The sequence below is a fragment of the Stegodyphus dumicola genome, chromosome 5, assembly GCF_044657685.1.
Source record: "Stegodyphus dumicola isolate Sdum_Otavi_A_Nest chromosome 5, ASM4465768v1".
Taxonomy (NCBI): domain Eukaryota; kingdom Metazoa; phylum Arthropoda; class Arachnida; order Araneae; family Eresidae; genus Stegodyphus; species Stegodyphus dumicola.
Genome location: NC_140772.1, coordinates 200444654 through 200471424, shown reverse-complemented (window position 1 = coordinate 200471424; position 26771 = coordinate 200444654). Strand labels below are relative to the sequence as shown.

Here is a 26771-nt window from a genome sequence, read left to right as displayed (position 1 = left end):
CGCTGATGGGCTTGTTTTACTTTTATTAATCAAATTACTTCTCCTGTAAACCGCACTGTATTGAGAGTCATTTGAAAACGTTCACTTTGTCGACAGGAGAAATATGCCTGGACAATATTTTACAAATGAGTGTTTTGGGCACAATGCACCTGGCTTTCTCACGACATCTTTGAACTTTTATGAATTTTATGTTTGAAAATAAGTTAACGGGTAGAGGACGGACCTTGTCAGCGCCATAACAATATTAACTCAAATGAGGTTGGCGACAATGTGCTGCAATATTGCTGTTACACATTATATATCTAATTAGGCAAAGTTATGAATACAAAGCACGTTGAAAGTGTTCACTTATGTGGGAGACTTTTTAATAGATACAGGCGTTCTTGGGAGAGGATTTAAGCCTAACTGTCTAGTTGGCCATTTTAAATTGCTTCTGAATTTAAACGAATGATTTTAGCGTGTTCTATTTATTGTCTTTTATTTCGCTTATTATGCTTTTAAATCTTTGTTTAAAGTATTTTATGTACTTTAAAACTATTTTTTATATTTTTTTATTCCCATCTGGGTTCATGAAGAGTTACTAGACATTAATAAGCGGTCTTGTCTTTTAAGGAAAGACTGCTTATTATAATCTGCTGTCATTCATCAAGAACTAAAGATCAACCCCCATCCACTAACAATTACTAAATGATGCTCATGATTTCTTCACTAAAATGGAACATTCAGTCTACACAGAAGTTGTTTACTCGCAAATTACTATCCTGAAATTGAAAACGTTGTGAAGCGACCATGAACCATACACCACAATTCAAAGTGGTAATTGTATAAATGTAAATAGTTTGTAAATAGTTATCATAATTAATTACGGACAAGGACGTTTTTTTCTACCAAAGCCAGCGATGGACTTTGCTTTATGACTATATTTTACACTTTTAGTGTTCTTTTTATCATCTCATCCTGACAAAGCCTAGCAAGGATTCTGAATTTATTTGGCAAAGCCCTTTTCTGCTTTGTTTAATCTTATAAAGCATAGTTATTTTTATCTTCATTATTATTATTATTTTCATTATTTAATCAAGATTTTAATTTAATATTGTATTTTCGCAAGAAACTTAGCAATTGGACACAAGGGGCCACGTGATCTCTTAGATTCATCCTATCCGCTAAAACTTCAAATTGTATTTCTCAATAATAATGTTTTGTGTATTAGTGTAAAACGAATTCCGTGTAAAATTTTGTTTATTTATTCAAGAATTCTCAATTATCTAAAAAATGCAATGTATGCCATATATTGCGTGAAAAATGCTTTCGCAGTACCGCCTTAAAATAATGATTTGTCAGTTAGTTGTTACTTGTTATAAAACTTGTAAAAATTAGAACTATTACTTACTCAAAACATGACTTTGCTATCCTACATTATTGTGTTAACTAACACCTTCATCTATTTTACATACACGAGTGGCCTTAGGACAAAAACTATGAACGAACTGTTTATAACTCCTCAATAGTTAACACTTTTTACGAAAGGATGATCCCGATTCTGTAAGAGTTGCTGCTGCAAGACGCTTGTCTTTAGACTGTTATTAGAAGTAATAAAAATAAAAGAAAGCTAATAATTGGAAGTAGTCTCAAAGTTTTCAAAATATTATATTACAATAATTGCATGGTGGTAGGTAGCTGTAAAATAATACAGCGCCCTTGAAACCTACTTTGCATTCAAGCAATTTTAAGGATCTGTATTCGAAAACAATATACTTTGATTCTATTCATATGTTTGTGGAGCTTCTCATATAGCAAGTAAAGGAAAAAATGAACTTACATATAATTTGACATCAGTGCTTCCAATATTCTTCTCATTATGCGTCATTTGTGAATTTATATCACATTTCGAGTTTTCCAAAATTATCAGTCCACTTTCTAAAGGATTCATGATTGTCCATCTTGTTCTGTGTGTGCTGACTGATGGTCCATCGATATGGGTATGCTCTGAAAATGTGCAGTTGGCAGAAAGTCTTCCTTGGCTGTACAAATAAAATAAAAACTTCAGACTGAAGTACAGCTTTGTATCATTGAATCATAATTATTTAATTTTAATGAGACTGAGATTTAGCTGCAAATATGTGTTGCGTCGTTTGTTCATAAAAAGAGTTTAACTCTACTTTATCTGTACTCAGTAGTTTTGGAAACAGCATAACTGTTATCACTTTAGGTTCGATCTTATTTAGAGGTTATTAAAGAAATTCTGAAAATGTAATAATAAGAGATTTTAGGTAAAAATATTCCAATAAAGCAGTTTCTTTCATGACTTTTATACCATAAATTCACTAGGTGATGAGCGTTCTATTAAGGAATATTTAGTAATCTTTACTATTTTATCAAAACTTAAGATAGCGTTTAATACATATTATTTCAAATAAAGGTTAGTCTGAGACACCAGAAAAAAAAAATGCCAAAGAAACAAATGGGCAGGCCATGCTATCAAAATGAATAAAGACTGTGCAACAAAAAATATCTCCAACGCCAAACCAACAGACACACGGAAAATAAGGCGGGCCAAATTAAAGATGTATAGACTGCATAGAAAATGACCTACTGGTCTTAAAAACGCAAAACTGAAAAACGCTAGCAGGGAGACGATTGGCCTGGAAAAAACTTCTTGAGAAGGCCAAGGCCCACCCTGCTGGGCTATCTGACCATTGAGGAAGGAAGGAAACACCAACAAGTATGAAACAATCGGGAGTATTTAAGCATAATGTTTCGATTAAGAAGTGCAGAAGACAAAGCAAATGCTGAAGCTTTTGAGCAAACATTAAGATCATCACGCGGAATCCCGCTATCTGATTTATCTGGTATTTTATTTTTAGAAATCGTATCTTCTTTAATGCTAAATTGTATCTCTCTAATGCTTCTCTAATGCCCGGAGAGTTAAGCAATAAATAGAAAATATCCATCATTAATAAATCAATCGCTGATGTTCCTGAAATTCTGAGTGGTAATCATGCTGTTTAAGATGAGCATATTATACCGAAGCTTAAAAATTGGGATGTTACTTTCTCTACATAGGGCAAAATGTAACATTCATTTCTACAATAGATGAAGAGCAGTGCGTTGTAAGACCATTGCAGTAACAGCAGATCTGAATGTGAACTGACGATAGTTCGTAATGTTATCAAGGTTCTTTAAAACTAGTGCAGAATTAATGTTTTAAGTTAAACATAATTACTGTTTGGTCGATGATTCTCTTCTATATATGAAAGTAAAATAAATTAAGGAAATAAAATACTGCATTTCTGCATATTCCCAAGCACAACTACAGGTTTGGGCAAATAAAAGTGGCCCGGAAGAACAGAGTAGCCACTTTTATTTGCCTATATAAGCAATTCCTATATCACCCTATATAAGCAAATTCTCATGAACGGACAAACCTGAATGTAGGCTTAGAGGCAAAAATCAATGAATATGTAGATATGTCAATGAATAACACAGAAAATCCTGATATCCACTGAATTTTGTAATTTATTTTCTTATCTAATCTTATTTGTATATAATATTCATAAAAGCTTTCAAAGTAGTCAGTATTGATTTACAACTTATTGCCCGAATTCGGCAAAATCTTTAAATACTGGTCAAATTCTATGGTAGAAAATTTTACGAACTAATATTCTGAAATCATACATTTGAAGTCATGAAACGGAATTTCAAATTCTGTATCAATCTTAAAAATGTATCATTTACTTTGTTTCATATACAAAAGTAAATTTGATTAATTAATAATTACCGAAATTTCATATAATTAAGTTGCGAATCGTCGTCTATTGAACAGTGTGGTTAGCTAGAACTTAACCAGCCTTAATTTGAAATAGTTTTTTTTCTCATTTCAGGTTAAGATACATTGAAATATTCAGGTAAAAGAGAGACTGCAGATATATTTTTTTATCAGACACTGAAGTTCTACATGCTTAAGACTTTTATTTTGATCAAATCAATTAAATTCTGGATTATCTGCCAAGAATTAAAACAATATTGATACTTGCTCCATGTAGTTCCAAATTTGCAACTAGCTTATTGATACTAGTTCCGAATACGCAACTGGCAACTGGCTAAAAGGTTGTAGAGATTTTAGGTTAATTGGAAAATCAGCAACGCCTTCGCCGTGAATCGAACCAAGGAACTCTGGAATACCGGACCACTGTGCAGAACCACTACAGCACGAAGGCACGCCAAGAAGGTGAGAGAAATAATTTATATACTCCCCCTTTTAAAGAGCAACTGTGTTTTTAGGAGACCCAATAGCCAAATTCTGGGTGGAAAGAATCATCATTCACCACCCGTTTTAGTTCGGGCGTCATTGTAGAGACATTAGGTTAATTGGAAAAACCGGAGAGATGTAAAATTAACAACGCCTTCGCCGGGAATCGAACCATGGACCACTGGAATACCGGCCCAGAACCACTACACCACGAAGGCATGCCAAGAAGGTGGGAGAAATACCTTATAAGGTTTTATCAAATAATTACTATGAACATTCACTAGATTAAAATAAATATCTTAAATGCCTACTAGGGTACCGAAGGGCACGGGTTCGGATCCCGGGGGAGACATGGATGTTTTTAAATGCATAGTGTGACTCTAAATATGCGGCGAGCCGAAATTCCTTTCATGTGGATTGTTGGAAGAGCAGAGTGGTGGGAGACCCAAGCATCCCCCCCCGAGGTGCTCTCTCTCAAAATTAAAATTGGAGGTGACAAATAGAAGTCCAACTTCTCTTCTCTTCGGAGTAGGTTCTGGCAAACATTGTTTCATGTAATATGGACAAGAGAACAACAAAAACAAGTGTCTTAAATGCTGATATTTAAATTAGTTTTTGGCATATTATTTAATAAGTAATATTATTTTTCTTTACAATTTGTGTTTAGAAATTAGCTACGTAAAAACTAACCTCTTAGATGTCAAATCTCCTTGTTCTTGAATGTTGTATTCCGAATTTCGACTCTCTCGTTTTGTTCTGGAGTCTTGAAAGGTGGTGTCTAAGCTTGATTCAATTCTTTCTTCATTCCTTAACTGTAGATTACTATCACACGCTGTTTCAAATCTAAGAATACTTTCAATACTATTGCGACATGTATCTGAATCTGCAGTTGTAGGTTTGCTGCAACCGCTCGGAGAGAGAGAAATATCAGTTGATATATTCAAAGAAACGTTTGCAGTTGAAGGTGCAGTTTCGGAAGTATCATCTTCCGTACACGAATCATAGTCTTCGCGTGAATCTTCTCTTTCTTTAATACCAATGGCTTTTAAAATATCATTTCTGAGGGCGCGATTACGCAGCATACGAACAGCTTTAGTTTCGATATCCGCTGCCGGACACTCACGCATTATGTCCAGCAGTAATATAATGCAATCTCGACTAGTTCTTTGAATGATACGATTAGAATCTTCCAAATTGTCTGCTATGCTGTTACATAGAAATACCAGATCTAATTCGTGGTATTGGAAACAGTTGAGCTTGTCCAGAATGAATCTCAGAATAGCTTCTTTTTGTAAAGATTTTTTAGTTTTTAATAGTTCCGAAAGCACTGTCATTGGATGGATATGTCTCATAAGTTTGTAGAGTACCTTTCTAGACTTACATCTTATCTTAGTGTTAGGAGAGGTTAAAGTTTTTCTCAAGATGCTGACAATGCTCCTTATATGAGGCGCTAGACTAAAACTCATGCGAAAGATAACCTCTTTAAGAACGTCGAAACCGTTCATTTGTATCGGTCTGTTTGGATCCGTAAGAAAACATGTGATAAGTTTCAGTAAGTCAACAACATGGCTCTCTAAATCTGTGTCTTTCCAAACAGATCGCTTGATAGCTACAGTAAAGCTGTTTACAGCTGCTGCTCTTTCACAGTCTCTTGTCTCTCGGATGCGGTCTAAGAAATTACGATCAACTATTCCGAAGTCTTTTGCAAATTTCCAATTTTCCCTCTTTAACTGATACGCTGAAACTAGAGTTGTGCAGTCGGGCTTTTCCAAGGATAAATAATAATCAGCCTCATAAAATGATAAGAAATCTTGATAAATATTTTTGGCTGCAGTGGGGGAATCACTGAAAAGATCATTAAACCTTTCGCTGGAGATAGTTTGGTGAACATACTTTAACGCCCGACATGCAGCGAGTACTGCACCATACGGAACATCAGCTTTTAGCAAATTTGAAAGAGAGATGATAATTCGAGAGTACAAATTGTCCCCTACATCTCGGTCAAATGTAACAGCAATTCCTGACAAGCAAGACAGTTTTATTGCGAGATCCTCATTTTCAATGCCAAAATGAATGAACATATCTAAAAATCTGTAATAAAGAAACATGAATATAATAAATAGCTTATATTTAATATACACTTTATATTAAATATACAGTTACATACAATATACAATTAGTAAAGAAATCAAGAAATCGCAGAATCTGTAGCAAGAGCTAAAAATCCTCAAATTTAGAAACTTTCTGAAGGATAGAGCACTGAAATAATATGTTAGCTAGAAAAAGCGAAAATTAACCTCACAATTATTAAATTACTAGAGAAGGTTGTAGAGACATTAGGTAATTTCGAATCTGGAGATGTGAAAAATGAGCAACGCCTTTGCCGGGAATCGAACTACGGTCCTCTGGAATTCGCGCCCAGCGTGCAGACCACTACACTACGAAGGCATGCTAAGAAGGCGGGAGAAATACCTTATAAGGTCACTACAGAAGAATACCCAATTCAAGATATTTTCCACACAGATAATTTACTTATACTAACCGAGCGCTATTCTATACAGATAATTTAATCATAAGGGCAGGTTCACATAGCACTTCATTTCTATTATAGGAGAGGAACTCTAGGACTCGAATGAACATGAAAAATTTACAGTTTATTTAGGCTGAGTGCATCTTTTACGTGATCGATACTCCGATATCTAATTTGAACATAACATGATACGAACAAGGAAATAATATTTAATAATAGGACCCATTTGTTTAAAAAACATAATAATGCAGTAATAAATAACCATGTTTTATTGTTTTAAAAACAATAAAAAATTGCAGAATATCAAGTTCATAATCTGCAGAGCAACTAATGGAGTTCATATTGAAATTCACCAATTACAAACTAAAAACAATTCAAGTTTTCGTGTTTATTTTACAATAAAATGTTGAGCTACCTCCAAAGTACTTTCTAATAAAGCGATTTAAAATATAGGCCAATTTTATATGAAACTGAATTATTTCTTATTTACGTATTATCTACGAACATTATTAACGTATTATATAAATTCAAATTCTCAGACGTTTACTTTGCAATAAGGAAGAAATAAAAAAATTATAAGAAATGCAGTACTCCCTAAATTAATATCGCAGAATTTCTGTTAGATTGCAAAATAATGGAGATTGGAAAAATAATTAAATTTCGTAGAATTCGTATCGCAATTCATTGATGTTTCTCAGTTTTTCCCAAATCTACTGATGACGAAATTTTAAATCAAAATTCTTAAAGAGAAATTTAAACGAAAAGTGAAATCTAACTCTATCGGATAAAGACTTTGGAAAGAAGGTGATATCATAAATTTAGTTGATTTACTGATTACTGGGAATATATTTTTTTCATCATTTAGAGGCAATTATATTCTTTGAATGATACGATTAGAATCTTCCAAATTGTCTGCTATGCTGTTACATAGAAATACCAGATCTAATTCGTGGTATTGGAAACAGTTGAGCTTGTCCAGAATGAATCTTAGAATAGCTTCTTTTTGTAAAGATTTTTTAGTTTTTAATAGTTCCGAAAGCACTGCCATTGGATGGATATGTCTCATAAGTTTGTAGAGTACCTTTCTAGACTTACATCTTATCTTAGTGTTAGGAGAGGTTAAAGTTTTTCTCAAGATGCTGACAATGCTACTTATATGAGGCGCTAGACCAAAACTCATGCGAAAGATAATCTCTTTAAGAACGTCGAAACTGTTCATTTGTATCGGTCTGTTTGGTGATTTTCTTTCTTTTTTAATTCTTTTCATGAACTTAAAAGTGAAAAAGTAAATATTAAAACACTCTTTAAAGTTATAAGGTTTTAAATGAATACACTAAAAAGGAAAGAAAAGTACTTCATTTTTTTTTAGTTATTGCAACATTCTTACTCATATCTGACTGAAAATAAAATCATGGCACAGCTAGTATTAGGATATTGACAAAATTTTGAGGAACAGTAGAAATGACAGAATATAAACGTCACACGTAAGAATAATTACATTAAATTCACTAAAATGTTCCAGAGACAATTTTGATTAAAAATATTTTATTCTTAGCAAGCCCACATTTTATTTTTAGTCAAATACAACACTTTTTCTCTAGTTAAAAAATAGTAATTTTTTTGGGAGCTTTTTAATTAAATTCGGGTAAACTGAAAGTATTTATATGTTTTTTTTTAAACTATAAACTATCACTATTGTTTTTACTTTTTTTCATGCATCAGTGCACAAGTGATATGTCATTTTTAGGATAAGAGCACAGATTAACATTTATTTTGTTTTACTGATAATGAGACACTAGGAAGCATTCTCCAAATGCATTTGTTCATTTTCAAAATTGTATAGTGTATGTGAAATTAGATTTTGTTCTTTATTACTATTTTTAACATCGAATTAACAAAATCATTTTGCGAATTTCTTGCAGCTGCAACATTAAGAAATTTGTCAAGCTCACATAAAATGCAATATAATGTGTTTAATAATGATAGGTCTGTACGAGAGATGTGAATAAGTAAGTCTATTTTGACAAGTAACTAAATCTATTAACTAAGCCTTTTCTTGGGGCTTTAAAATTGAAATAATTTGGTTTTGGAATTTTCTTAGTAAAATATTTCAGCAATTCTGCGCAGAAACGAGTTTGTTCTTCCTACCCACCTATGAGTAAGTTGCCATCCGGATATTTAAAATAGCATTTTTATATAAATGCTGTAACATGATCTCGAATCGGTTAAAGATTCGCAGTGCAGGGAAAAAAAACAAACTATTCACACTAGAACTCATGAAAATAACACATGGCGGCAATATGTGCAGACAGGGTAGTTTAAAAAGGATCATTCCATTTTAAATTCATATAATTTTAAAAATTAACAAAACAGATTGATCAGTGTTACCTGAATGTAAACAAAAATTTTTAAATTTTCATTGATAAATAGCTAGTTTAACGTTTAAATACTTCTTTTTGAGAAAAAGTGAAAATGGCGTGTACACAGCTGAATGTTTTCCTCATATGTTTGTCCGCACGATATAAGTTAGATGTGATTTAGCGTAGGTATAGCCCCTCTTTTAAGTCATCAGATATTAACATCTGCTGACTACTGTACGCAGCCGAATGCTTTCCTCGTATTGTTGTTCGCACGATATTAGTTGGACGTGACACTAAATATGAATGATCTATAAATTGTAAATAGTACAGTACCTTTCGTCATGTAGAAATAGAGCAAAATATTTTTGTACTATATCATCTTATTATTATTTTAAAGAGATCCCACCTGCCTTTCATTCTTATTACGCCTTCACATTATATACTCTTTGCAAAGATGGTTGAAGTTGACGTGAATCTTGTGTGGATACAACATGTGTATTATTATGCTATTATATCTAATGTATACAGTTAATGAATGTATTCGTAGCCATTAGCACAGATGATTATGTATACCTCAAATTGCTGTGACTCTGCAACTCTTGAATTTTGAATTTAAATGCCGCTGGCATGTGGGGTACGCTGATGGAGAGGTCAAATATTTCCACTGACCAGGCACTAATTCCGTTTGGCAGTTCTCGCAATTACCTTATGTCGGAAGCCTGTATCAGTGGCGAAACGTGTAGGTATAGTAGTGTAGTTAGCAGATATTAACATCTGCTGACTACTGTACGCAGCCGAATGCTTTCCTCATATTAATGTCCGCACGACATCAATTGCACGTGATTTAGTGTAGGTATAGCCCCTCTTTTTAAGTCAGCAGATACTATAACATCTGAAAATCTTTTTTTTTTTTTTTTTTTTTTTTTTTTGGAGTATGTGAAAGATCAGTTGTTTTTGCTACGTAAGCTCACAAGCCTAAGCGAACAAACATTTCTCGTGCTTTAAAAACAGCTGATATTGATATAGTGCAACGTATTTTGTAGGAGATTTCGTAATGTGTTTTTCCTTTATTACATATATTACTCATCACTCAGTGTGTTAAGCTAAAAATATCAGAAATCGGACAACTTTGAGTTATCTTTTCTATAAAAATTGGTACTGAGCTGCACAATTACTGCCGTGGGTCTATAATTCTACGATTAATAATGAAAACATGGCGCCCCGCCCATTCTTGTATTTTCTTGCATGTAACAGTAAATCCATTTACATTATGTTTTGTAGATTAATACTATTTTCTAGAAAAGAAAAATATGCTTCGAAGTAGTAGAAATTAAAATAGGTTCACTCGTAAAGCGAAGATAAAGAAGAAAAGTTTAGTCGCTTCAAAATAATGCTTGATTATTTATATTAATTTTGCCATTACACGTTTACTTATTTAAATATTTAGATGCAACATTTGCTATAATCTATGAAAAAGTGAATACGACTCTCTACAAAACTAATTTGAATGAAAAGTTTTTAGTTTTACCTAGCAGGACACTGAGCGTTCCAAAAGAAAACCCGTAGAAAATGAAGTGCTTTTAATTTGACGTCTTTCGTTTCCTCTTGTTTAAAGAACTTAAACACTTTCGGCATGATTGGAGACAACAAACTGTCTGTTCGGTTTCCCAGTCTTGGTACTGTACAGCAAAGTTGGTCGAGGGTCATATATCGGACTCTTTCGCACTGGTCTTCGAGGTGACTGTCTAGGAACTTGATTACGTTGGATCTGTAGGACAGAAAAGTAAGTAATTAAATATGAAAAAAAATTATTCCTGTCTACTTCAATAAAATCTTGAAGTTCTTTTGTATGTTTTAATGCTGTTATTTTTGTTTACCTTCATGACAGGCCATAAAACTATATAACGTTTTTGTACTCGTATTATGCAGCGGCATGTTGGCTTCAGAATTAATTTTAATTGCTGTTCAATTCCTTGGCAGGATAGACGAGAGACTAGAATGTGGAGTGGATGTGTTATAAGCGCTGATAAAGTTAAAAATGGATTGAGCATAAATTATCATTTCTCCTTCTGTGAAGAGAGAGAATGTTTTCTACTGCCTAAATGAGCAAAACAAGCCATACGGGGCTGCTTAGATGAATGAATATTGCTTGAAAAGAAAGTCTTCTTTGCACTTGATTGTCAAAATAGTCGAAAGAACTAAATTTAGCGAAAATAGATACCATAGCATACAAATTAATTTGTTGGAAGAGAGTTCACAGTCAGCTTTTGGGGGAAAAAGTATATTTATTTAGCAAGGCACTAATTTATTCTTAACTGACCCTTGGACTGTAAGGGAACAGGAACATAGACAGACCGTCTGCTAAAGATACTATTTCCTAAGAGACGTTTTGTATGTGCAAAGATTTCTCACTGCGTGAAGATGAGCAAAATCCAATATTCGCCTTTTCTTGGGGTGAAGTAGGATTTTAATTACTGCGTGGCTATAAATGATTTAGAAAAACTGTGTAGTGACTGACATTGATCAGTTAAGATAATGTGAAACGTGGTTGTGTCGGAAGATGGCCTTTTACTAGTAATTAGATTAGAAGGTTATGGGGTATTTCTTCCACTTTCCAAGCGTCCTTCGTGGTGTAACGGTAGCACGCTGGGCCGGTATTCCAGAGGTCCGTGGTTCGATTCCCAGCGAAGGCGTTGTTAATTTTTCAATCACTCTTGCTTCTCAAAAACTCTTAATGACTCTAAAAGGTAAATAGAATGATACTGTGGATAAACGGGCTTTTTATGAGGAGGAAAAAGATTGTAAGGAGAAATAAAAAGAGAGGGAGAGGAAGGAATAAAAAATTTCTGAGGAGCTTAGCAAAATGAAAAGAAAAAGAAAGAAAAAGTTATGCGAATAATAACTGATAGAAAGGAGTGTTGAATGGCGGACAGACACCAGAATATTGCTGTGATGGTTCTCAAGAATGCGTGAGATGAAGGAAAATTTACGGAAGATTTATCGGCTGCGTGTAACCGAATTATTTAGACTAGAATGAAGGAGAAGGACTTGAATGTGGAGATGATGATCTATGCTGTGTTCTTGTGGCTCTGTATATTACGTGATGAAATATTAATTTTGTTAACCCTTCAATAAAGAGCAACAAAAAGTTTGTTCGAAACTATTATTTACTGTGTAATGTTCCAACCTAGAATTTACAGCTAAATGTGTTGGACCTGGAGAACTAACTTGTAAGCGAATAATCGCTTAGTTCAGAAAGATAAAAACGTAAACTCACGAAGGGTTAATTATCCTTTATTACTCAAATAAAGTTTACAGTCGGTCCTCTCTCAGGAGTACAGAAAAGCCTTTACTTGGGCTTGAACTCAAGAATAATAAGGAAAATAAAACTTAACTAGACTTAATTAAAAAGGTATAGCCGAAGCTATCAAAATTCTACAGAAGTTGGCCCCTTAACTCTAACTAAACGGCGAAGCTATCAGGGGCCTGGAATACGGCCGAGGGTAGTAATAGCTTACAGAGAGTATAGCCAAAAGGCAAACGAGGGCTGGTCAGAATCTCTGGCTCTCTAACGTGGAACTTCAACTTTAAATACTTTCTCTTCCTTCACTTGTATTTAACCGCGATTCTGAAAACACACTCTGGCCAGAAATTTGAAAGCTGAAATTAGAAGCGACAGGAAAGCGGCTTTAACTAAAAATTAACTGTTAAAAGCTTAGGGTAAACCTTACAATTGAAGGAAGAAAAACAGCGTGAGAGTACAAATGCCAGGCCGATTGTATGATGGCCGGCTTCCGATTGCATGATGTGCAATGATCTATGTGTTGCGCTTCTGTTTATGAAGTATTCCAAAGAAGCTATTCTGGACTAAAATATAGCATAGTGGAGAGGACAGATCCACTATAATGGACAGTTACGGACAATGTTAATTACTGTAAGAGATAGTACTAAGTATAGGTTATATTAATTCATTGTAGTCTGGCTCCGTGTGGAATACCCCTCAGCTTCCCGTAACATTAAAAAAATTTTCCGGAATTCCGATATTTGCTTATGTAAGTTGTAGAGACATTAGGTTTTGTTCGAAGCGGAAGAAATGAAAAATGAGCAATGTCCTCAACAGGACAATGGACCTCTCGAATACACGCCGAGTGTGTTGACCATGACACCACGAAGGCATGCTGAGAAATACCTTATATACTCCCCGTTTTAAAGTGCGACTGGAGATGAGGTAACCCAGTCGCCAAATCCTGGTGGTGGAGAATCATCAACCACCAACCATTTTTACTTCGGGCGCAGCTGTAGAGTTATTAGGTTAGTTTTTGAAGCAGGAGAGATGTGAAAAATGGGTAACACCTTCGCCGGGACTTCAATATCGGACGTCTTGAATATGCGCCGAGCATGCTGACCATTACACCACGAAGGTATGCTAAGAAAGCGGAAAAAATACCTTACAAAGTATCCTGCAAGTTTTCCTTATGTGTAGTGATGACTGTAGTATTCTACAATAATTAGTTCCCCAAAACATATTCAATGTAATTTGATGTAATTAGATATAATTATGTAAATGTATTGTTTGTATGATGTATTAATGTATGTTTGATGTAGTTATGTTATATTAATCTGTCATAATCCAACTTTAGTTAACCGATTAAGTTCGTTGTAAAAATTGTATACTGTGTTATTGTAATCGTATATTCAATACAAAAGTCTAGAAGTAATGTAAAATATCTATGTAAATGTCTTGTTAGGCTGGCTTCTGATGCGGACCAACCGAACGCCCTGCGGGTAGAGTAGTGCAACGGAGCAATACCTGTAAAAGTCATTGATGATGTTCAAGTGCTCCGTCCACTTTTCCCTGTCCCTGTAGTGATGATTATGTATATTTGAGTTTTTGAATGTCAATTTTTATAAAGGTGTTTAGTTCAAAATAAGAGTAAAGACATTATTTGATGTTTATTGGGAACTTATGCATTATCAATGGGGAAATTAAAGACTATAAAATTTGTATATTAATATAGATATGATTATGTGTTTACTACCTACGATAGTACAGTTTAAGGGCTTTAAACGGTTTCATCTAATCGAAATTGGTTAAGAGTTTGCTGCTGTTATTTATTGTCAAATTTTTCAATTGGAAGTAAGACAATATTATTTTTATTTGTTTCGTACCTGACGAAGTTATACAAAATTTTATTTTCCCGATACAATACTCAGGAATAATCATGAATGTTCTTTGCTATTGACTAAAATCCTTGAATGCTTGTGGATATAGGGGTTTGGGAAAATTTATGGTTTGGGAAATTTATTTTTTATTTAGATTTGTTTAGATTAATAACACTCCTATGAAAAAAATCCGTCGAGTTGTACCTCTTCTTTCCCTATCATAGGATTCTCGAAAGGACTTCAAATCTGAAATTTTAAATGATTTTATTTCGAAAATGCACTATGTGGTCACAAATAATCATGCTTTGAAAGGAAAGTATTAGCCGATTGTTGCCCGTCATTAACATCCGAATCAAATTTTATTATTGTTCCACTATGATTCCATTCATTACAGCGGAATCAATTTTCTAATTTTTCAAGAGCTGATTTTTCTGCTTGTCACTTATGATCTCTCAGAAAGTATTTATTCGGACATATTTCTTTCTTTATATACTGTGTGTTCTTCATTCAGCCATACTTTCTACACTGTTATTTGAAAGCCCCCTTCCTAGAACTGAGATGCCTATAATGCCCATGTGAATGGATTTTGTTCTTTTTCTGGCAAATAAAATCAAACGGAGATAGATATTCTATGATAACCTCATCCTGTATATAATCATTCATTAAAATTTGTAAATTATATGATTACTAGCGGAAGTACCCGATGCCAGTTGAGTTAGATTGAGAGTAATGTATCTAACAACAGACAGAACGATACTGTTGTGATCCTTCTCTGATAACGATGCAAAAAATACGATTCATAGTCATGATGAAATATGGAACCCAGATAAAAAATTTCGATAGAAAAATAAATTAATTCTCTCTCATTATATCCGCAAAAATGGCACGCAGTTTTTAAAGATTTTCGTCTTTCTAATCAAATGGTCATAAAAGCTCAAGTTCCTTCCAATTTTTCGCCTATATTCAAGTTTAGTCGATTGAATGTGGCAAAAAATTTATCATAGTTAATCAGAAATCAATAACGCGAACAAACAAACAAACGCACGTTCCACGTTCTTCTTTATGCATATAAATTTCGTCAAACTTACAAATTTTTGATTAACAGACTCTACGATTTGAAAGCGAGCAGTAGCAATACGTTTCGAAATAAAGCATTTTTATCTCCACCGCGCGAGACTGTTACCGCTCGAAGAAATGAGTGCGAAAATTAATGTTTTCGGAGTTTTTAATTAATATCTCGGCTGATTTAAGTCGTACAAAGATGGGAATAGTCGAGATGGCTTCCCGCGAAATTTTAGAATCGCGAATAATGTAATGTATAAGGTATTTCTCCCACTTTCCTAGCGTGCTTTCGTGGTGTAGTGGTTCTGCACGCTGGGTTGTTATTCCAGAAGTCCGTGGTTCGTTTCCCGGCGAAGGCGGTTGCTAATTTTTCATATCTCCGGCTTTTCCAATTAACCTAATGTCTCTATAAATGTTTAGCAATGCTATTTTTATTTCTGTGTAAAACTTCGAAATTTTTGATTAACAAACTCTACTATTTGAATGCGAGCAGTGGCGACACTTCTCGAAATAAAGCAGACTTTTATTTCTAGCGTGCGAGACTGTTCCCACTCGGAAAAATGAGAGCCAAAATTAGCGTTTTGAGAGTTTTTAATTAATATCTCTGGTTTTAGATATTTTTTGTGGAAAATAGTGCACTTCAACCTTTTCTAGGACGCAGAAAAGAATGGTAAAAAGTTTGGTGACGATAGTTACACTAGTTACTGAGTTAATCGCGAACAAACACGCAAACAGACATTCTTCTTTATATAGATAGATAGGTAAAGGTGTATTGATTTAAGTTACTGTTGCAGAGAACGAGATGTAGTTTCTTCAGGTAAAAATATTGTTCTGCTTCCACTTTGCTCTAATTACTTGCATTTGTCTCTAATTTTCACCACCACGAAATTTTGCGAAAGAATTATCGGGGAAGAAATAGAAGAAGAGGTATTTAATATGTAACGAGCATTTGATTTTTCATAACTTGAATTTTCAATGCATACGTTAATCAAAAAAGAAGCTGTCTGTATACAATATAAACTTCAGTCGAAAAAGAGAACAATGAGCGGTAAAGTATAGTTTTAATTAAGGCAACAATAGTACTGTATAATTAATATTTTACCAAATGTGTACTAAACAAATTAATTACTTATTTTAAACTATATGAAACAATTACAATTAAAATTTAAATAAATATTTATAATTACATATTAATTAATTGAAACCTATAATATTAATTACAATTTATCAAATATTAAAATCATCAAAGTGTGCTGTATAATTTTTGCGACCCACGGAAGAAAATCTGCGAGGCTTTGAACTCGTACATGTAACTTTTCGCACCTTTTTCATCGAAGATTAAAGCAGTTGTAAGTTAAGTTAACTGTGAATTAAATTTGAATTATTTAAACTTTTGAAAGCAATTATTACTAATTATTGATTACAGCCGTGAAATGGCAATTACATTTACCAAATATACAGTTCAGTCAGATCCACTTAACAGTTCAGGTGAAACGAGTTTTGCTTCAACGCAGTGAAACAGCAATTCACTTTAGAGGTAAGCAAGTATAAGTCAGTTCTCATTTATGTCCTACTTCTTAACCTTTTTCTTCTCTATAAAGAATTCACATCTTCCTCTGGACTAGACTCTTAAATGCGAACCTGCATAAGATATGTTCTGCCTCCTTCCAGCATGCCTTCGTGGTGTAACTGTAGTACACTTGTCGCGTATTCGAGAGGTCCAGATTCACTTCCCGGCGAAAGCATTTCTCATTTTTCATGTCTCCAGTTTCAAAATAACTTAATGACTCTACAGTGGCTCCCGAATTAAAAAGTGGTAAACAATAATTTGTCACCACCAGGATTTGGCGATTGGGTCCCTTCATCCCCAGTCGCCCTTTAAAAGGAGGAATATATAAGGTATTTCCTCCCTTCTTCCAGCAGGCCTTCGTGGTGTAACGGTAGCACCATTATGGGCATTTTCGAGAGGTCCAAGTTCGAGTCTAGGTGAGGGCATTGCTCATTTTTCATGTACTTCTGTTAAAAAAAAAAAAAAAAACTTAATGACTCTGCAATTGTAATCGTCAAGCGGTAATGTGTCATATAAAAACAATCTCATAACCATAAGGGATTAGGAATTCGAAAATTTACAAATGCGTTTGTTACACAAAATCGAGACGTGTGCAGGTAGAAGATAACTTCCAATCAAATATTCTTTGGTATGTCTTTAAATGGGAATTTCAAACCAAAAATATCGAAGCTGCAAGATCTGTGAATTTGAAACTTAGCAAGTGATTTATAAACCACCGCACACTTTGCTGTAAAGTAATCCTTTCTGGAAATGTTGAACTATGTGGGATGCATTATTTTAAAAATACCTTTTTACTTTGAAGGTCACTATACAATTATTTCTATTATGTTTCTAACTTTTTAAGTAAAGCATTGTATCTGATATACATCAGAAATCAAAAGCAAGTTTTGTTATTAGAAGTATTTAAGTGAACAGGATGAACGTGCAATCCATAGATAACTTTTAAAGGTATAATTTCATTATTTAATACATATTGTATCAAATATTAAATTAGAAAAGGAAGCACGAAAAATATGATGTACCATCCTGGGATTCAACCTCCAAATTTTATGATTGCTAGCCGGACATATTAGCAGTTAGTTAACTTTGTAGAGACATTAGGAATATTTTAAAAGCAGAAAAGATGAAAAATGAGCAATGCCCTCGCCGGGACTCGAACTACGGACCTCTCGAATACGTGCCGAGCGTGCTGACCGTTGCACTACGAAGGCATGCTAAGAAAGCGGTAGAAATACCTTATAACATGACGAAAGCATGTAATCGGAAAGGCAAATATTCCTTAGAAAGGCTTTTAAAAAAATTGTCTTTTCGCAGCATTTTGAATGTTTCCTTCTGATAAAGAGGGGATTCTTGTAATCTTTCGAAATGCAACAAATTCAAAGCAGTAAGTAAAATACAAACGAAGGGAGAAAATAAGAATCAATAAATTTTGAAATGCATCTTTTAAATCTGTTCGTGTAGCAGATTTGTTTTGTTTCATATTTTTCAGGGATTTTCATCCATAGATAAGAAGATATTTTGAAACGTTTGTGGTAATATTTATATTGTTTACTTATTAAAATTACGGTTAAAATTCAAACACTCGTAAGCAAAGCTAAATATTGAATTGCTGGAAATTCAGATTTCTCCGCAGGTTTCGAATTTTATATCTCAAAACATTATTGTTATTGTAACGAAAGTCATAGAACATAAATCATGAAATTAAAAAAATTAGCTAATATTTTATCTTATCTCAAAATTTTTGGTAACTTTATTTTAGGTACTTTCTGAAGAACGTAAGAAAGAAACAAAATGATGTATATTAAGTTTAATCTTTTGTCCAGGAGACTGGCTTCAAATTAAGATAAATGACACGATTAAGGACTGAAAGTTAAAGAGGAAGGAGTAATTTGCAAGGGGTGAGTAATTTGCATATTTCTTCCTCCAGCAGAGACAAAGGAATGTGTTAAAAAGAAATTACCGGCATAACTTCCTTTCTTCGAAACGATTCCTTTCATTCTTGCTCATTACTGCCCTGGACAACCTCCTCAGTCTCATAAGCGTCACCTCGCTGTCTTCTTTGCTGGACGGAGTTTGCTTGCTTCTATTGCTTTCCGCCGCACTTCCACAATTCCTGGCGTTACTGCTATATCTCTCCTGTGAATTAGAAATGCCAATTACCTTAGTTACATTTACTAATTAACGGAAAGATCAGTGACTCAAGATTGGTGCCAATTAATTAGGCGATAAATCTTTCCGATCGGAAAACCTGAGGCAGCTACGACGCTTAATTCTTTTCAGAAAATATACTTACAGTGGTCGGTAGTGGAATTATTATGGAAAAGAATGGTAGTGAGTCGCAAGACTTAAGACTCGAAGGTGATTATAATGTGGAAAGTATAAAGCCACTTGAGATTATATTTATACTTTTAATAAAGAAATTTCTTTCGAAGTTTTACTCAGAGAAAGTGCAAGGTATGATTGGCTTAAAAATTTAGCAACCTTTACAACTTTAGAATCGCTTGACAAAAGAAGGAGTAAAATTTAACGTGATAGAAAAGTAAAACATTAAAGCAAAAATATGAGAAGTTAGCATAAGAGGAATTATGATGATGTTATAAGGTATTTCTCCCGCCTTCTTAGCATGCCTTCGTAATGTAGTGGTCAGTACACTGGGCGCGTATTCCAGAGGTCAGTGGTTCGATTCCTGGCGAAGGCGTTGCTTGTTTTGCACATCTTCTGCTTTCGAAAAATATCCAGTATCTCTACAGTGGCGCCCGAACTAAAAGGGTGTTGAATGATGATTCTCCACACCCAAGATTTGGCGACTGGGTCCCCTAAACCCCAGTCCTGCTTTAAAAGAGTATATAAGGTATTTCCCCGCCTTCTTAGCATGCCTTCGTAGTGTAGAAGTCAGCAAACTGGGCGCGTATGCCAGAGGTCCGTGGTTCGATGCTCAATTTCACATCTCCTACTTCGTAATAACCTAATGTCTCTACAATGTGCAATGTGCTTAGCTATATTTCATAATATTTAATTATAATAATGCCCGCGAGGTCTAGCTTTACAGAAGAATGGATGTTTTCCTAAAACATAATTTAGGAAACTTGTTAGCTCTTTTGTTACATATTGGAAACTTATAAAAAGTTATAGAAATTATTGATGGAAACTATTATTATTGGAAACTTATAGAAAGTGAGATCATTCTGTCACTCAGAACATGAGATCAACAGTCTGTTCTTCGCGGCTATATACGCTGGCCATTTGTAGACTCGAATTTTAGTAACACAGCAAGTAAAAACTGATATGCTGTTGTTTGAAAAAAAAAAAGAAAGAAAATCTCAGGGTAATATAAACAGTACTTTTAGAAAGAGCTCTGTTTTGACTTTATGCAGGTGATAACATATTTTGAAGTTTAGAAAATATCCTGTACCGAATGCAGGAATGGCTGTATTTTCGGTCGAAAATACCTGCATTTTATGATTCTATTTGCTTAGTCAGATACACTAGTGTACAAAACTTAAGCAACAAATTAATTTTTCAGCATACAATAATGAAATTGTTGAAAACGGCTTTTTGGCATCAGTACAATGAAACGCCAACTCAGCAGAAAGGTGATATATATGCAAATATCAGCATCATGACGTCAGAGGGTAAGTAAGGGCAAGCAAAACGCGAGAAGTCAGAGCGGGCAGTGCAAGACAGTTTAAAAAGAATAAAAGAAGGGGCATTTCTAAGTAGTATTCTCCTCTAATTCAAAAGTCAAACAACAAACAGAGTATTCTGTAAAAGAAAGTGATATTGTGCATGGAGTTTGGCAAAAAGAAAACATCAAGACGCCTTTACGTGTGACTGGAAATCTTGTGGAAGGGCATAGTTTAACATCTGATGCCCAAGAGTTTTGAGCAGCCCATCAGTGGCTAGAGACAGTGCAGCCCATCAGTGGCTAGAGCCGTTTACAGTGGTGTAGAGAACACAAAGACTGAATATTTTATGAATGAAGTCGCGTCCTCTTTACCGATGACAAATGATTTTCAGTGCCAGGTGATATGCAGAGAAGTAGAGATAAGTTTTCATACCACGAACATCAAGGAAAGAGACAGCTAGAATTAGTGATGAGTCGGTACTACCGAACCGGGTATTTTGTAACGGGTACTTAGTTGTAACGGGTACTGAAAATCGGTACATCCAAGTACCCGTTACTTCAGTACCGAAATCGGTACTTTTCGGTATTCGTTACTTCTGTACCGAAACGAGTACTTTTCGAATTTCGTTACTTCTGTACCGAAACGGGCACTTTTCTGTATTCGTTACTTCTGTACCGAAACGGGTACTTTTCGGTATTCGTTACTTCTGTACCGAAACGGGTGCTTTTCGGTATTCGTTACTTTGTAACGAAAATATGCGTCTCTTCTCGGTATTTCGGTATTCGTTACTGGAGGATTGATGAGGGTTCAGCTCAATTCGGTTTTGTTACGAGGACAGTAGTATTTGGTTGTATTTGCGAAATGGTGATATGCGCTCCTTGTGTCCATGAATGGTCTGCTCCTCAGACACTTCCGTAGTTGACATGTTTTCTGATATTCAAAATCTTACTCCGTACAGATAAAATCAAACACGTGGTGACGTGGCAGAGTTCCTTCAGTACGCAAAATCGTTAGCTGCATATTTCGGTACTCCAAATCGTTACTAGGGTACTTTGGTACTCCAAATCGTTACTAGGTACTTCGGTACTCCAAATTGTTACTAGGGTACTCCGGTACAGTAAACCGTTACTAGGGTACTCCGGTACAGCAAACCGTTACTCTGGTATTTCGTTACTTCGGTACTCCAAATCGTTACTTGGGTACTCGTTACTTGAAATCGGTTTTCGGTACTTTTCAAAGTGACGGTTACTTGAGTAACGGGTATTTTGTACCGGGTACTTGTCTGTACCCGTTACTCTCGTACCGGGTACAAGAATGTACCGAAGTTGCCCATCACTAGCTAGAGTGGTCCTGGTGTGCTTATATGGGGAAGCATTATAGTGAGCGGAAAGCTCCGCATTTTATAGAGGTTTACTCACTGGAGAACATTACTGTTATGAAGTTATTATCTCCCACGTGCGTCTTTTCCGGGGTGCCACTGGTTAGATTGGCCAACGAGATCTCCAAACCTAAACATTGCAGAACATATCTGCGTTGCTGCGAGGTGGTCAATAGAGGATTTCTGCTCCTACTCCAGAACCCTCCGTGGTCTGAAAATGACATTACTTCAGAAACCACGCGAACTGCCGTAGAGACTTATAAATTTCCTCATTTACAATATGAACTCGTATTTTGAAATTTGTATAGGACACTCTCATACCATCTTTTAGCCTCCGGTTTTATCAGCTCTTGTAACCTCTGTTTTAGAATTTTCTGCGCCTATGAGGCTTTACGCACGATCATTCCATGTGTATCACGAGTATTTCATAGATCAATTGTTCATCATTGTATCACTGTAGACATAATAAATTTCATTAAAATCTGCCCTCGGTTGTGGAAATAATAGAACATATACAAAAGTTCTCTTAATTTTCAGTACCTAGATATATTAAATTCAAGTAGGTAACTGAATTTATTAAATGCGGAATTTATATTGGGTGTTATAACGTTCATAAACAATTAATTACTATTATGGTTGTATTGATGCTTTCCCAGTGAGGTCTCAGAGAGTTACCCTAGTATAGAAAAAAAATATTCTCGAATGGTAAGCGTAAACTGTTAGATGGTGAAATGAGAGCGTTTCAAAATTATCCAGGTTGAGTTAAGAAAACAGAGTACAATATACAACAAATTATTATATTTTTATCAGTACTTACGTGTTTATTGCAACTACTTTGGTATAAGTTGCCAAATTTTTAGCATGTGCCAAACTCTGGCAACCATGCGCATAACCATTCTTTAGCAACCACGCTCATAACAATCCGTCAATCAAAAAACATTGCCATCTTCGTATACGTTCTTTTTCTCTATTCCATGTTCCAACGGTTTTTAGAGATAGACCGGGATATTTTTGCCTTTAATTTTAAAATATGTGCTTGTGGAATTTGCTAACAATGGAAGAAACTGTAAAATTCCTGCAAAAACACAGAATTTTTTTCCTCAAAATCTTTAAAGTGATCTGTGAGGAGATGTGTGTAGTAGATAGCCGGTGCTGCCGATGTTTGAGAGATCTCTAGTCTCTGCAATTCTCTGATTTTTTTTATCAGAGAAAATCAGAAAAATAAAAAAAAACATAAAAAGTAGATCGCTCTGCATTCGAGGAGAAGAATAAAAACAACAAAAAAATTACAGAAAGATTTAAAGAAAAATGTAAGTGTTTTATTTTTTAATATATCAGGTAATCATTATTTTAAAATTAAAATTTTTATTTTAAATGACTAAAATATGCTGACTTTTCGTATGTTGATAATGTTTGCCGAGTTACAATAATTATTAATACTTCGGGAATCTTTTTGAAAAATGTCGTTGTTTTTGAATAACAACCAGCTTGCACCTGATAAGTAATTTTTACCTTTGTAAGAATCGCGAGATAGCACTAAGCTGGTTGCTTTAATACGTAAGTACCTTTTTATCTAACATGATATCGAAAAAATTCGAAATGAATAAGAAAACTGTGTTTTAGTTTGTTTCCTTTGTTTACCATTTAAGTTATTGATTTTTTTGACGTTTCTCAAGTTTTGCGCATAATAATATTTCAGTTAATTAATTATGGATAAAAATTCACATTATTTAAAATCCAACAGTCCGATATTTTCTGAAGAGGTTGCGCCATGGAAAGAGTGCAAGAATCCCTTTTGGGCATCTTGATCTAAATTGGGATGATACTGTATCAAAGACTAAAAATCGCTGGTTATTGGTCTTCGAAAATGATATTCTTCTCTAGTTTCCCTACAGATACTCTTTTAGGGGGTTGCGGTTGCTAGAATGCGACTAGCAATAGCAATAGTGACTAACTATGGTAAACCATTCGATGGGTATTTTATTCTAAGGCAGAAATAATTTCTCAGATCGCTTTTTGAAGAAAACTCGTTTTGATTAAATTTATATATAGAATACATCTTGATGAAATAAATACCTCCATCTTGAAATGAGTATTTATCTATATACTTAGATAAATACTCATTTCAAGATATGTTAGAATAAGTGGGGAAAGAAGACTATTGAGCTTGACTCTAGTCTGACTCTGTGAAGAGACATGAGAGGTATAGTATAAGTGTCATCAATTAGTCATTAACTGATCACGCAAACAATTGGTTAAATTGAATAACACTGAACATGGTATAAAGTCCATTGAGAATTAACCAATAACAGTAAAAATATTCAGTACTAATTTTATATATTCACACTCATTTCTTATTACAGAAACTTCAGCTGATATACAGTGTTTTCTGAGAACTTAATTGCTAAGCAAATTGCATCAGACATTCATGGCAGCCGTTTGTTTATTTTAGGGTCACTTTAAAATGTATAATCTATAGTATTTCAGTTCACATAAAACTATGTGTATCGCATGCAGTATATTTCTGTTTCTTCAGATTCATTGAGTAAGGAATTTCGGTATTTTCTGTAATTGGGACCGGATTCAGAAATGTATGAGTGTATGCATGCGTGTATGGATGTATGTGTTCATGTATGGATGTATATAAGTACGTACTTGCGTACATGTGTATATGCGTATATATACACATACGTATGTATGCACATACCTACATATACACATGCATACATACATTTCTGAATCCGGTCCCGATAACAGAAGAGCACTGGAATTTCTATATTAGTACGAAGGCCATTTGTAAACATATACAGTATTAATAACATTGAATAGATGTTTCGTTATCAGATAATTCATTAGCACTATATGATACCATTAATTATGTGTTGTGATAATAGCATAGAAGACAGATATATATAGAAATGAAAAGAATCCATACTGAACGATGCCCTGTATCTCCATTTCTCCAAGATTCTCCCATTTTTCATTGCAGTTCCGTGGTTAGAAACGATTAAATAAATCAACAAATCTCATCATATATAATTTACAAATGATGTTTGAATTGTTCGGGTTACGATATCGTGACAACAGCATGGTTGCCATTCTGTGAAATAAATTTTTGTGGCGTAAGTAACCTGATTTTGTTTATAAATAAATAATAAAGCAAATCCTTGTAGACAAATTTTTATGATCATTATTGAATGGCGGGATCTGTAAAACTGAAGAAATACATTTATATAGTGGTTTTGGTCTTGACTTTTTTTTTGTCGATCTATGCTTTTTAGATTTAGCATTTTATGTTCTACTAGCATAGCGTGACCGGGTATCGCGGATTATGGACTATATTTTAGAGCAGTATCTGGATTTAGGATATGCTCAAGATTCTGATATTCTCGAGGTTTGAAAATAATCAACATAAATTTTGCTAATGCCTATCTACAGGATGTAACAAATTTAACGGTCCTAAATTTAAAGAGTGATAGAACATGTCAAAAGTAAAAGATTTCCTAACATGATGTGTGGTGGAATTTGAAATGTGAACCTGAACACAGTGAGCGCGAAGAATGTGGAATACAAAAGACATTTTATTCACGGATGTTTATAAAAATAGCGTTTTATACTCACAAGAACTGTTCAAATAAATGACCAGCAGCACCAATGCATGAAGAATCACAACGACAGGTAAAAGCTAAAGCAAGGTTGACACCTGTGTATTCCCGCAGGTATCCCAATTTTGAAAAAAAGCACTTCGGGGGCGGCGGTCTGAGAGTTAACGGAAGCTTTAGCTATTAGTTTGGGAAAATGTTATGAAGTATGCATTTTCGCTTGAGAAGATCACATAGAGCATGGTTTTTCTCAAGCTATGGGACATAATCACTGTTGGTATATTATATTAGTTTTGGTGATACAATTTTTATGCAAAAGATTTAAATGAATACTCAAAATGACGCTCCTTTTGGTACTTGATGTTACATATACACTGCTGGCCACAGTAAATGCAACACCCTGAAGGCTGCATGCAAATAACATGAGATTTACAATATGCATTAGCGAAGGTGAGATATGGAAATGATTAGAATTTCAGCGCAGGCGCACATCACGCGCGCCTGTGGCGCCACTTCAAAGCGCTATTTAAGGCTTGGAGTTTTCGACGATTTCAAGTTCGGCAATTGTGTTTTTCTTGTGGTTTTTTTCAAAAAAAAAAAAAAAAAAAAAAAAAAAAAGACCAATTATGCCTCGTAGTAAGCAGCGATCATGCTTTGATCAAGTATCCGAGTTTGACAGAGGAAGGATAGTGGCCAACCGAGAGTGTGGATTATCTTTAAGGGTAATCGGTAATCGTGTTGGACGAAACCAAACAATTGTAATGCGGGTATGTGACCTTTGGATACAGGAGGGTACGACGGACCGACTTGTTCGACCGCATTCACCTCAGTGCACAGCTTCACGTGATGACAGGAAAATTGTGCGGCACGTATGGCAGTAACGGATCGCTCAGTCACATCACGAACCATAGCACAGCACATTCAGTCTGTAACGCATCATCCAGTGTCTGCGCGTACCAGTCGACGCCGTTTACAGCAGAGTGGTCTGTCCGCAAGACGTCCATTGCTTCGTCTACCCTTGACGCAGAACCAAAGACCTCTGCCGCCAATGGTGCAATGAAAGAAGGATGTGAAAGGCAGAATGGAATGAAATTGTCTTTACTGACTAGTCACGCTTCTGTCAGCAACACTACGATGGTCGGAGTCGAGTCTGGAGACACTGTGGAGAGAGGATGTTGAACAGCTGCGTTATGCACCGCCACACCGAGTAATGGTATGGGGCGGTATTGGA

The 26771-nt window shown here is 34.7% G+C and overlaps 1 protein-coding gene across 1 annotated transcript in view; it reads right to left on the bottom strand.

Moving 5' to 3' along the window:
• LOC118189782 (uncharacterized) overlaps positions 1-24962 on the bottom strand; it is a 107406-nt gene extending 82444 nt beyond the window's left edge. Inside the window, exons 1-5 of the mRNA XM_085817863.1 lie at positions 24874-24962; positions 18895-19070; positions 10668-10907; positions 4940-6340; positions 1820-2021 (exon numbers count right to left, since the gene is read on the bottom strand). Of these exons, the coding sequence (XP_085673989.1) occupies positions 1820-2021; positions 4940-6340; positions 10668-10907; positions 18895-19070; positions 24874-24915 (2061 nt within the window). The 5' untranslated portion in view covers positions 24916-24962. The remainder of the gene's footprint in view (positions 1-1819; positions 2022-4939; positions 6341-10667; positions 10908-18894; positions 19071-24873) is intronic.
• Between the last annotated feature and the right edge of the window lie 1809 nt (positions 24963-26771).